The 12330-nt window shown below is 49.2% G+C and overlaps 4 protein-coding genes across 4 annotated transcripts; 2 read left to right on the top strand and 2 right to left on the bottom strand.

The window, feature by feature from the left end:
- Nucleotides 1–30: 30 nt before the first annotated feature.
- Nucleotides 31–2409, bottom strand: BP5553_00511 (Nucleotide-diphospho-sugar transferase; the record flags this gene model as incomplete). The annotated part of the gene is made up of 7 exons (XM_032009134.1): nt 31–348; nt 399–1053; nt 1099–1445; nt 1493–2077; nt 2128–2234; nt 2289–2316; nt 2377–2409. The coding sequence occupies 7 exons, from the start codon at nt 2407–2409 to the stop codon at nt 31–33; spliced, it is 2073 nt and encodes a 690-aa protein (XP_031873188.1).
- An 816-nt stretch (nt 2410–3225) lies between these two features.
- Nucleotides 3226–4309, top strand: BP5553_00512 (uncharacterized protein; the record flags this gene model as incomplete). Its single annotated transcript, XM_032009135.1, has 3 exons — nt 3226–3435; nt 3713–3887; nt 3942–4309. 3 exons carry the CDS (start codon nt 3226–3228, stop codon nt 4307–4309), a joined length of 753 nt encoding a protein of 250 aa, XP_031873189.1.
- A 1462-nt stretch (nt 4310–5771) lies between these two features.
- BP5553_00513 (RING protein) lies at nt 5772–8593 on the bottom strand (the record flags this gene model as incomplete). Its single annotated transcript, XM_032009136.1, has 4 exons — nt 5772–7597; nt 7648–8353; nt 8407–8511; nt 8567–8593. 4 exons carry the CDS (start codon nt 8591–8593, stop codon nt 5772–5774), a joined length of 2664 nt encoding a protein of 887 aa, XP_031873190.1.
- Nucleotides 8594–8952: 359 nt separating this feature from the next.
- On the top strand, nt 8953–9989 carry BP5553_00514 (Yjr111c-like protein; the record flags this gene model as incomplete). The annotated part of the gene is made up of 3 exons (XM_032009137.1): nt 8953–9228; nt 9429–9746; nt 9813–9989. 3 exons carry the CDS (start codon nt 8953–8955, stop codon nt 9987–9989), a joined length of 771 nt encoding a protein of 256 aa, XP_031873191.1.
- Between the last annotated feature and the right edge of the window lie 2341 nt (nt 9990–12330).

Genomic DNA, 12330 nt, shown 5'->3' on the forward strand with positions numbered 1-12330 from the left:
AGTCGAGAATTAGTACCTAACATAAGCATGCTAGGTTTGAAGAACATCCAGCTCCTCCTCCGTACCTGGTTCTGGTGTCGAATGGGAAAGAAACGACTCGTCTTTGTCAAAGACGGGGCTTGGGCCTTTATAACTTGGAGGGGGAATCACAGTTCCTGGGGCCGGTTCCGAAGCAGCTGATCCACTGCCACGAGTTGGAGCCTTGGCCTCGTAACTTGGAGATACAACACCCTCGGATCCATAAGGCAATGACCTAGTAGGAATCTCATGTCCTGAATCTTCACCAAATTTCTGGGCGAGTACATCCGATTGTCGTCGAGCAAGTTGCTCTAGTTGGACCGCAGGATCCTGCACAGGATCAGTAGTTGCACTAAATGCGAGCACAAAACAAGGCGTACCCATTCCTCTTGGGAAGGTACCCCCTCAGCCGCAGGTAGTTCGCCTTCTTCGTTCCTCTCGCCCCCCCAGAAGTTGGGTCTCCTGATTGGGGCTGGTGTTACAGGGAGACTGGGTCGTTCAAGCTCTGTTGGAAAGTCTGTGAGCCTTAGAATTCGCTTCCTACCACCTAGATCGGACACATCTACTGAAGATGACCCCTGACCATGCACTATTTGGACGCTACCCTTCCGGGGCTTCTGTAAATTTCCAACATACCGCCCTATTTCGGGTATATCATCCCAGGCATTTCCACGGGAATATGACTGCCAAGGATCAGAAGGTATGACCGGTATGGTGGACGTAACAGGTGTAACAGGCGGTTCAGGTTCCATTTCTGGGGGTCCTGGTTCCGTAGCCAATTCGCTACTAGGAGGTTCGGTTACATCTAATTCATCTTCAGGAAATACTCTAGTTGGTTTAGGTGCATCCTTTTCCCAAGGAAATATTGGGGTGGGCTTTTGGTATGTCGGAGTTTTCGGTACTTCATACCACATGTTCTTTGGCGGATCAGGATACCGTTCAGGAGCTTTGAACGGCTCTGGGTCGGAGGACATTTGGTAATGTGTGGCGGGGAAATTGGAGGCTTCGGGTCGAGAATCTGCCGGCGGTGGAGCTCTACATTTTTTAGCATGGGAATCAGGGTGGTCTATAATATCTCACCTGCTTGCATCCCAAATAGAATATTGAATTTCCGGCTTGACCTCTGGTACACCCAGAGTCGGGGGAACATAAGCAGTTTCCACATGGCTCGGGACTTCGGTCCTTTCATGCCGAGGTTGTTCAGCTGTTGCGTGAGTTATTTCGGTGTCACTCGCAGGCGTGGCGTGGAATATCACGTTCTGGTCTCCAACTGTTGGATGAACGGCTTGGTAGGTCTCACTCCTCGATTCCGGGGGTTGGTATGTTGGGTAACTGGAACTCGACACAACGGGCATTACTGGGTGGAACTCGCCTTTGGTATAGTACTGCACTAGGGTGGAGGTTTCTTGGACAGAGCTGTCGGTAGACTGCTAAACTCTTAGCAAACGATAGGAGTGACCATACGTGGACTTACCGGTTCTTTAAAATGTCTGTCGTAGACTGCCCACCACCTCCCTACCGATTCATCATACGGAGTTCCACCCTTATGCGCATCTCTCCCCTCAGTCCATGGCTTATCATGGCCAATGAAATGAACCACACTGATACTCGATTGGAAATGTCGATATGCCGGCAAGTACTGGTAATGGGCGGATGGTGTAACATTGTAGGTAAAGCTCAAGCGATTGAAGGCGTTTTTGAAATGCATATTCAAGAGACCCTGATCTGCACCATCGAAAGATATCCCTCTCTGTGCCATGGCAAGCAATGCGTAGTAATCGCCCATATTCGGGGTCAACACCATCAGGCCAGTATTAAAGATATCCGGCCATCCGATGTCTGGGGCAGCTGAGAATGCATGTGGCAAGCTGAATAACTCATCTGGCGCGCGAATCGCTACCGTGTCTGCATCCATGTATATTATCTTCCGGAATTGCAATTGCTTCCATAAATTGACCTTTGTAAATGTCGAGTGCAAATCTCCGCGGTTCATAAGAAACAGGTTGGCCGGCGCTTCATTGACAATTCTTTCGACAGGAATTATGTAATCATAAGTGCTCTATAAGAAGTCAGAACTATTCAAGACATAATGCGAGGGTTGGATCCTACCTGCAGCTGGGTTATTGCCGCGGGCGAGACAGTATCGGCGGTGATCAGCACGGCCAACTTCTTTGTTGTTCCAGCATCTCGCAAAGAATGTGCCAGCACCAGTGCACCTACAAATGAGTCCGAGTAAGCTTAGATCTTCAATATGGAGGAATACTAGGTACCTGGCAGGTAGGAGTCGCTCAAGAGAAGCTTGTAGGCAGAGCATTAGTGTTTTCTAGCAGCAGATTCCAGGGCAGAGGCGTGACGTACAGTTGCGTAAACATCCTCGCCTTCAGAAGCCATTGCACCCGGTCCGCGGGGAGCGCAGCAAGATGTATGCGAAGAGATCGATTAGCACGCGATCTCCGGGCGGCGATGCAAGCGGTGGTGTAGTTGGGAGTTGATTGTTAATTGTTAATTGTTGGACGACGAAGAAACGGACGGAGAGAGGGGCGGAGGAGGAGCTCTGCCAGCAAACTTGGGCTTTGGACCTTGGACCTTGGACCTGGCCGAGTACGTAGTAAACAACGCGGGGAAGCAAGGGTCTGGGATGAAGACGACGAGACGAAATAATTCGTACGTAGTGTACATACACAGGCATACAAGCATACAAGCACTAATATAATATATAATATATAATATATATAATAGCAGCTGCAGACCCCGTCACCCCGTCTACCCGTCATCTCGCATCACGCATCACCAGACTTCATTGTCGTTGGACCAGATTCCAGCCATTCCAGCGCCATCCGCGACTATTTGCACCGGCGCCGAACCCAATTCAACGCTGCCCAAGCAAGCTGTCACGATTCACGCTTCACTCTGGCAACAGGGGCCCGCAAGAAGCTTATTATCTACCACGACGGTACGAAGTAATCCAGAAGAGCAATCACCCTCACCCTCACCACCACAACCACAATCACAATCACGACTCGGCGCCCTTTATCAAAAACGTTATTGCGCGTAACATCGATTGCTGCCCCTGCATTCTCTTCCGTCAATTATCTTATTAGGTACGACGTCTACTTTTCCCCGTGACCCGTGTCGCCCCAGCCGCAGCTATTGAAGTGATAAAGTGCCGGCGGCCAGTTCTCTTATACTGGAGCAAATACCTTGGTGATGGATTCAACTCTATCTTTGGTCACACCTAGCCGGGGCGTTGCTGCTGCCAATCCCACCAGCACCCGCACTTGTACCCAGCAGCTGGTGCAAGATATTTCACATGATGATGCGGAAATTGCCAATGTTGCTGCACCTGCAAGAACCGCGGACATCATGACCAAGAGCCGATTTTCGTTCCTGGAACTGCCCGTGGAACTGCGTCTTAAGGTGGGTTAACCTGTTACTTTTAAAATCCTATTCATTCTGGTCTTGTCAATACAAAAAGTGTATCTGATAGGACAGTTGGTACCTCCCAAACCAAGTGCTGTCCTATCTTGGTTCTGGCCCGAAAACGTACCTATCCATCTTAGCCAGTTTCCAATGAACCATCCGGGACGAGCCTTGACTATAATCTACAATCTCAAAATGTCCCAAACCCAAAACTCCCCCTCCATTGTTAACGCAAATGATGTATTCTAGGTGCACTCTGGCTAACATTTCATAGATATATCTAAATATTTTGATATGCCCAGAGGCACTCAATATCCCACGACATCGGGATTCATCCTCAAATAACACCTTCGCCTACCCCTCAGTCGGCATCCTCCAGACTTGCAAGCTCGTTAATGAGGAAGCTACACCGACACTCTACTCCAAAAACAGACTTATTATTACTCTCCGTTCGTACCCTTCATCTATCACTTTTCGTATCCTGTTCAACTAAGCAGACACAGCGCTGGAGAAGGGATCGCCACCAAACTCAGGAGAGCCCCCGGCCTCGTTCGGGCCCTCCTTCCACCCCAGCAATTTTCGCTGGAATACACTTACGCAAATGACTTCGTTGTCCTTTACTAGCGGCAACAATATCGGATTTTCTGACCCAGAGCTACCCCCCTCTTTAATCCCAAGTGCAACTTTCAAGTGTTCGGGGCAAGAGTTGATATCTCGGATTTCCCCTGGTAGTATGGTCTTTAGCCCTCAAGGACCTGATAAATATATGGCACTATCTATAGCAAACTGGGTCAGTCTTCGGGTCATGACAGCGGAGTTGAATGCATTTCATAGGGAACTAGAGGCTATGATGAGTAGCACTCCAGTGTAGCTACTCGGTTTCTATGGGGAGTATAAGCAAGCGGCACAAATGATAGTATTGGTATCTAGACCATATAAACCATTGGCTTCAATTTGGCTCGGAATACGGGGTTATGATAAAATCTAAACGAATTTCCATGACTTTGAACAAAGGCAAGATTTGGCTTTTCGTCAAGCTCTTCGCGTATCCGGGTCACTATACGATGAAGAAGCGGTCATCGGGCTCGAATTGGAAGCATTAAAATATAGTGCTTTGAGCCCTCAATTAAACTTATATTATAACATAACAAGCAGCCACTACGTCTCTAGAGTTTTAAACTATACTAAAATCCCTCTTCTTAGAGATCTGTCTATTACTATTTCTATACTCTATCACCATTTCCATACCTTCTGCCTATTATCGGCGTATCCTCTAATGCAAATCAACCCTTCCTTGCCTCTACGACCGTCGATCCTGAGATTAAACTGCCCTATGGTGTATAGTTTATAACATCTAATTACCCTTTCCGCGACTATCGTATATAGTACTACAAGATGCTTTGAGCGTATCATAAATCGAAAGAGCACCAACGAGGTCGATAGTAGGTAGGTCAGCAGTCGAAAGATACTAAGAAGTTTGGTAAGCATTGGAAGAAATACCGGTTTCTAAACCTCGACTGATATTTGGATATGCTTTTTACCTCTCATATATTAATACCCCGAAGGTTGAAATATCAGAGAGAAGCCATACAACATATATTTTCCTCCTGCCTGGTATCTATCAATGTGCTTGGACCAAATCAAGACTATTTATCGCCAATTCAGTTGCGTTTATTAGGGCCGTCTCTTTGATCACTCGCGATTTCGCTATGGCGGTGAGAGGCAAAGAGAAAGGAGAGGGAGGGATGAGTAGGTAGAGAAGAGAACGCCATAGAGAGCACAAATACAGTAGGAAAGCATGAAATCCTAACGCCTTTCCAAAGAGACAGGTGATTGAGCACACCGTAGAGGGACATGAATTTCAGCACGGCCTAACACCATGTTAGGAGCAAAACAGAGCAGGGCGAACCGGGTGCCTATTTTTTCCAACCTTCCGCAACAATTTGTCAACAGCAAGGCGCAGATAAAGCTTCCCCCTGATAGCTGACCGATGGCTGGGCTGACCGGATATCTGACTGGAAATAGTATGGTTCGAGCTGTGAGGTCTGTATCTCCGACCGCCGGCATGTACGCATATACGTAAGGCAACTGACACGTTAGTTGACAACCAGCCTCAAACAAAAAAAAAATCAATGCTAGCTGGAAAGGGTGATGATGTTCATAAGGATTTCCATAAGTGGTCAGAAACCACGTCTTTTTTACTCGCTGCTAAAATACATAAATAGTAACGAAAGGTATTCCGTTCCCCAATCCATCCTCCGCATTCAAAACGCCACAGATGCAGGATGCCATAATGTATAATTCGGCAAATGATCGAAGGTTTAGAATCGTATTCACGAACCTTCGGCCTCATCAACGCTGTCCTCTACCGTTGCAGCCCGGGATTTCCCTTTTTCCAGCCGCGGCTCTTCACTCTCAACGCTGGAACCCGCCTCCCGTGCCTCCGACGAGGCAGACTTGCTGCCCTGCTGTTGTCCATTGCTTGTAGCGGTTGCAGCATCGCCATGCGCATCTGCACGTCCATCAATGGCCACATGTCCCCCCTGAGCATCGTGAGAACTTGGGGGCGGTGCCAATGCCGACGAGGCCGGAGTGGTCATTGCATTGCCCGGAGTGAGACTTGGCCCCGAAAATAGTTGAGATGATCCCCAGGTGGGGAACAGTGAAGGATTCTGGTTTGCATCACTTGATGCGATGGATGCAGGTGTATTGCTTAAGGTGCTGCTGGGTACCGTGGTCCTTGACCCAGTGCTAGACGAGGATTGGTCGGCAGCTACCGACGGCGGAGTAGGAATGGCGTTGGTATCGGGCGAATCAACAGATGATGTTTGCGGTTGATGTTCGGGATTTAGCGTTGCTGTCGGTGTCAGATTATTATTAGAAGCTCTGCTCATAGGGCTGATAGTATCAGGTTGAGTGGTGGCTGTGGGGGCGGATCCTGAATTTGCTCCACGCCCGGTAAAAGGGGCAGGTGGTTGCGGTTCGTTTGCTGGTGTCGTGCCAAGCCCATCCAACCTCTGCAGTGGCAGAAGCGACCAGCCTTCAGGTATCATCACGCCAGGCGGGAGGTCAGCACTGCCTGAGGGGATTGCCGCCGTGTTTGGACGGACTCCGTGTCGTTGCATCATTTGAGGCACTGTTGTCGGAAACGGCGTGTTCTGTGTCGCCGGCCTTGTCACCAAGGGCGCCATTTGTGGCATTTGTGGCATTTGGAAATTTGCCGTTGATGCATCAAGCCCTCCATTGCGCAGAGCCCGAAGTCTTGCTAGCTCGATGTGCAACAACTGTACCAATTGGAGTTCTTGTTGTGTTAGTTGGAGAGTGCGAATTTCAGCCACGATTTGCTGTTCTATATGCTGGATCTGATCCTGTAACGTTGTCGCCGTTCCAGTCTGACTAGCTGCCCCGGGCGCTTGTGGCTGGGCCTGGACGCGCCGTGGAAACCCCAATTCCAATCCGTATACTCTTGCACCACCAGCTACAGCATTCGCCTGGTTCGGTTGAGGAGCGATGCCTTGAGCAAGATCCTCAAGATTGGCTTGGCCAAACCCAACTCTGAGGGGCCCAAAATTGAGCATTCTCATCCCACGTCCAGCGGGCCTGGCCGCAGCTGCGGGTGGTGGTGCTGGACCATCCTGCTGTCCCGCTGGTGGTGGAGCGCCCTGGACGGCTGGATTTGCATCGTTTCCCGGTCCCCGTGCTGGCTGAGCCTGTGGGTTATCTACAACAGGTGCTCTACAAGTAGGGCATACCTGCTGACGTTCCAACCAACTCTTGAGACAGCCCAGGTGGAGAATATGGCCACAGGGCAATTTCTTCGGCCTCGATCTTTCATTAACGCTGCTTGGGGCTCGTGTCGGAGGAGCAGCTCCTGGTTCTCGTGGTGCTGGGGGGGGTGTTTGGGGGTTTGTGACAGACCAAGGCCTCATCTCCTCGCGGCAGATGATGCATGTATCTTCCCTTTGGATATCTTCCACGGTGGCATCTTCATATCTCTTGTTCATATCTTGTGTTGCACGACGATAACGAAGGAATGCTGCCAGTCGTTTGGTGAATGAACGAGCCGTTAGGAATAGATCGCGGACGATATGAATTGGAAGACCGTAGAACATAAAGAGGATCACGAAGAACGTGACATATATGCCAAGTTTGATGAAATCTGGGGTTTTGTAAGCCATGACTCCTCTAAATCGAGACCGTGATACGAACCTGAAATTAGATCAAGGGTCAGGACCCATTGACCCTTTGCCTCCCAACCGGGAACCTCTATATCCATCTCATCCACGTCATCTTCTGAGGGAAGGGGCGTGTTCGATTGAGCCGCATCATTTTCTTCACCACTCGCTGCTGCTGCCTCTCTCTGCCTTATAGCCTCGGCCCGCTCCTCCCGGACCTCTCTCCGTCGCTCGGCAAGCCTTTCTTTCGTTTGCTTCTTGACGACATTGGTCTCGATCAAAGATATGCAATACCGGAACCACGTTGCAAAAGAGCAGGTGGTCAGGACGGCAAACTCGAAGAGGAACATGACCATCATATTCGGTCGTGCTTGCTGAATGACCGTGTTAATAGTATACTTCATCAAGAACAAGTCGTATATGATCGACATGGTAAGGGAAATGGTGAGTCGAATGTGGAATAGGCGTGGATTCGCAGGCGGCTGTTGTTCCAGAACTTCAACCCTTCCATCGCCAATCCACCCCCAGACTTTGCCTGTCAAAAGGCCAACAAACATAACCAGGAACCAAGCGCCAACTTCCTCCCTAAATATTGTCATAGCCAGGCAGGTTTCCGTGATCGCGAACCATGCTTTCTCGTATAGCTGTTCAATTTCGATAGGCCGGAGTGATCCGTAACAGAGCCGTTGGAGGCCATACATGAAGCTGCCGTAGATGAAGAGGATCAAGTTGATGAGTATCTACATGAGAGTCAGCTATGGCATCATCACCGTGAAGCACCTTGCCACCATACCATCAAGCACAAATTACTCTGTGATAAATAAACGCATGCCGAGTAGAAATTCGGTCGCTGATTGAAGGCAGAAACGACGACACCTGCTGCTAGGGCCGTAGAGACCTGAAAGCTGTCAGTAATCCGCCTCAGATGCTGGAAGCTCCGGAGCATAGCTTACCCCAGCGTACCAAGCAAGTCGACCCATCTTGCTTAAAGTTCTTTAGCTTGTATCCAAGCGGCAGATATCATTGCTAACTCTCTAGAGCTACGTGCCCATATTTTGAGTTGTTGTGTCGTTGGACTGCTGTTTGCCGGCGAAATTGCGCGTTGTTAACACGTTAGGATATATGTCGATTGAAGGGCTTGGCATTTAGCCACATAGATAACGCCACAGTATCAAACGCCACTCCGCCGCGGCATCGGCAATAACTTTACCGCCGGTTAGGAATATCTCCGGTTCTACTGATTTAATATATATATGTCAATTACTAGAGCGGGACCGGAAAGGGCCATTTTTAATAAGTGTTCATCTCTTGAACTGTTATTTCAACGTCAACCTGAAAGATGTCACTTAAAGCCCTTCCCTCGGTAATCACACCAGCATTATTGAATTCCATCCGGATGCAGCCCTCTCTTCCTCCCCATAGTTGGTATCTCATTTCGGCCACAGTGCTTACCATCCTTAATCGTCCCGATGAAATAGCCACTGTTTATAAACATGTCATGGAGTTTGGACCTTCCAACATAGACTCCATGCCCGGTTATGACGAGCGACTAAAAATCACCAGGCGGATGCGAGAAGCGTTGCTCAAGACAAGTGCTATTGGAGGCGTTCCTAAGGTGTGTTGACAACTCTCGCCTTAAATATATACCATCAAAAGCCTATGTCGTGAGTTGTGGCTGGACCACTGTTAGGAATGGGAATATTTGAGAAATGGACCCAAATCCATGACCAGTTAAACCCAATGACTCGGTTAACCGCCATCAATCAGGCAAATATGTTTAGTTTGGATGCCCAATCTAACATCTAACATGTCCAGGCAATCAACGCTATCCTCGTTCTGAAGGAAGTTACGCCAATAGAGTTGCAGGATGCGCCTAATAGCTTTTCTCCGACATCACGAAGGACGGATATTTACAACACTCCAACTACAGAAATACTTGAGCGTGGCCAGAGCTTCTTCAACAAGATATACGGCAAAATATCAAAAAGAGTTATAAGCCAATTGGACCAGTCAGGCACAGAAGATTTAGGATTGATTGCCCGGCTGATGTATTCTTACGTATTGTCGCCCTCCAACGTGTTAATACCTGTGGAAACTAGCTATATCATGATTGCTGGGCTGATACCTCAAGATGTGTGTTGCAGATCTTTTTTAGAATCCTCAAAATTCAGAAAACCCAACTGACCCTAGGGACCTTAGGTCAACCCGCAACTAAAGGGACATTTGAGAGGTGCATTGAACGGAGGTGCCACGGAGGAGGAAGTTAGAGCGGTAAGGGACATCTCGATACGTATGTGCGAAAGTTTAGGCATGGCGAAGCTCGGTAGTTCTATTCCTGCCGGCTGGGGATGGAGAGAGGAGGTTGCAAACGTATGAGTCAAAAGTAGATGGATGGTGGTAATGTACTGTACAACGTAACAATGCTCTAAGCATAAGAATGAATTCCTGCCTGCGAGCAGTTTCGTTGGTCGCTGTCTTGCTGACCACCATCTTATGCATTAAAGTCATGGCAGTGGTGTTTGAGCTTCCGCCTTAGGTCACAGCATACCTTACTTGTGGTGAATCGCTCTTTCCTCGTTGGTCAGCGAGCGATTGACAACCACCCCGACCGAAACCCTCACTTCGCACAAAACAATGTTTTGACCGCTACATGATATATATCACAGCATGAATAGGGTCGGAGGATGATGCCAAAAACAGAAGAGTCGACATTCGGACATCCCCGCCAATAGGAGATTCCGTACCACGTACTGTACGTACGGTACATGGTAAGCAGTGCTTCAACGGCTCTCGCAAACTAGAACAGGTCCGCCTTCATCTGGGCTAGACACTCTAGATTCCGGGTAAATCCTGACGGCATTATCCCACAAGGTCAGCCACAATACCCTATTGCGTCGTTATAGATAGGTGGGGCGATATGCTAATAATATGGATCATACGTAGTAGATGGGACAGAGCTACACCGTACGTATGCATGGCCGAGCATGAACTTGCCTCTTCATCCCCGGAGCGGTCTATCGATAGTGGCTAATGCCTCAAGCTATTGCAGAAATCTCGACCGGGGACTTTGAGAAAATCGATGCTTCCAGCCCGTTGATATCAAATTGCGCGTCGCTGTGGTCGTACTGCATACGAGTCCAGATTTTAAAGCCACAATTACTAGTACCACCTCTCGAAGAGAGCTGAGAAAGCTACTGTATACCATCCGCGAGGCAAGCGCCACAAAGGCTTTAGGAGCAGATACTGGCTGGCAACCACTTCTCGTATGATTCCAAGACATATGGAGTTCCTTCCATCGTTCTTCTGCTGCATCGCCGTGGGCGGTTGCACAGGCCAGTGAGTCCACATCCACAACCAATGTTAACCATGGTCCAGACTCCAAAGCCTCGGGCCCAGGCCCAGTGCCCGAATCCAAAGCCCAAACTCACCATCGCAATAATACGCCTTCAAAGAATAAACGGTGCCGCCCAACGGCAAATTCCATGGCTGTGCTCGAGGCTCGCCGAAAATCCACTACCATGTTCACGGGAACGGGTGGCACGCGCCGATAGGGTGAAGGGCATGCCTCATTTAGGGGATATATCAGAAACCGGCCAGTAATGGCCCTCCCACACACGGCCCCAAGCCGCCCATATCGCCTAATAGATGCTTCTGAGAGGATAATGGGTTTACTCCGTACGAATTTCCGTGTGGTTTGAGGCTCGCGGATTCGCATCAGATATACCCAGACTCCTAGAATGAGTCGGGGTAGGTATGCAGCACGACTGGGGCCCCCAGCAATGTTAACAAGCAAAGAAAATCCGTAAAGATATAGGTGGCGCGGCTGGATTATGGCCCGAAACCTATCCGTCCAAAGTATAACAGGGTTACGTCGATGATCGAAATTTCAATACAGCTCGTACAGGCTTATTATTATTACTTTGCCGTAGTACAAAGTACGATATTTCGTTAGAAATACTGAAGATCCTCAGGACCAGCATGTGGCCTATCTGTCCCGGTCCGCGGCTCTGTCCATATTAAGGAGTGATCGGCTAGTCTATAAGATATTTAAACAAGCATGGGAGCACTTCGTAGGTAAGCAACTAATAGCCATTCTTGGTGTCGCTTTGAGGACTGAGATTCTGTAGCATTATGGAATACCGAGGTATAGACACCACTCAGTTGGCTGCGGACGCACCGCACTTACGGACGCATGGCCCGTCAGGAGTTCGTCCGTCTAGTCCGTCCAGTCCGCCTAACCCGCCTCCATCCGGCCCCGGCGCCAAGTGGTGGTCTGCAAAGCACCTTCTCCGTAGGTACACCACTAGACTTCAAGTTGCCCTGTGACCTGTGGATCCTCAGGTAGTCGCCGACCTCAACCAACCCTTGTCGGTTCTAGCAGCATCATCTGCCAGATTCATCACAACGCAGCATCTGTGTACTGTACAGTACATACCACAAAGTATTGGGTCGAGTTGCACGGAATGATCGCATGTCTTGACTTCGGCTCCTTCACGCTAACTCAACATCAATTAATACCCCCCCGGCATGCGTTATTGTTATTGGATGCGGCCGGCTCCTTCTCCTTGGCTGCTGAATACCGCGCTTTTCCTAGCGACAATAGTGCCCTATTCAGCAAACATTCACACCAAGTTATCAACTCATACTCTCTGCCTATTCGCGAGATGAAATGGTGGGCACCGATACCGTGACCTACCTCGTACAGTGCGAGCTATTA

The sequence above is a fragment of the Venustampulla echinocandica genome (assembly GCF_003357145.1).
Source record: "Venustampulla echinocandica strain BP 5553 chromosome Unknown scaffold_0, whole genome shotgun sequence".
In the NCBI taxonomy this organism is placed as follows: domain Eukaryota; kingdom Fungi; phylum Ascomycota; class Leotiomycetes; order Helotiales; family Pleuroascaceae; genus Venustampulla; species Venustampulla echinocandica.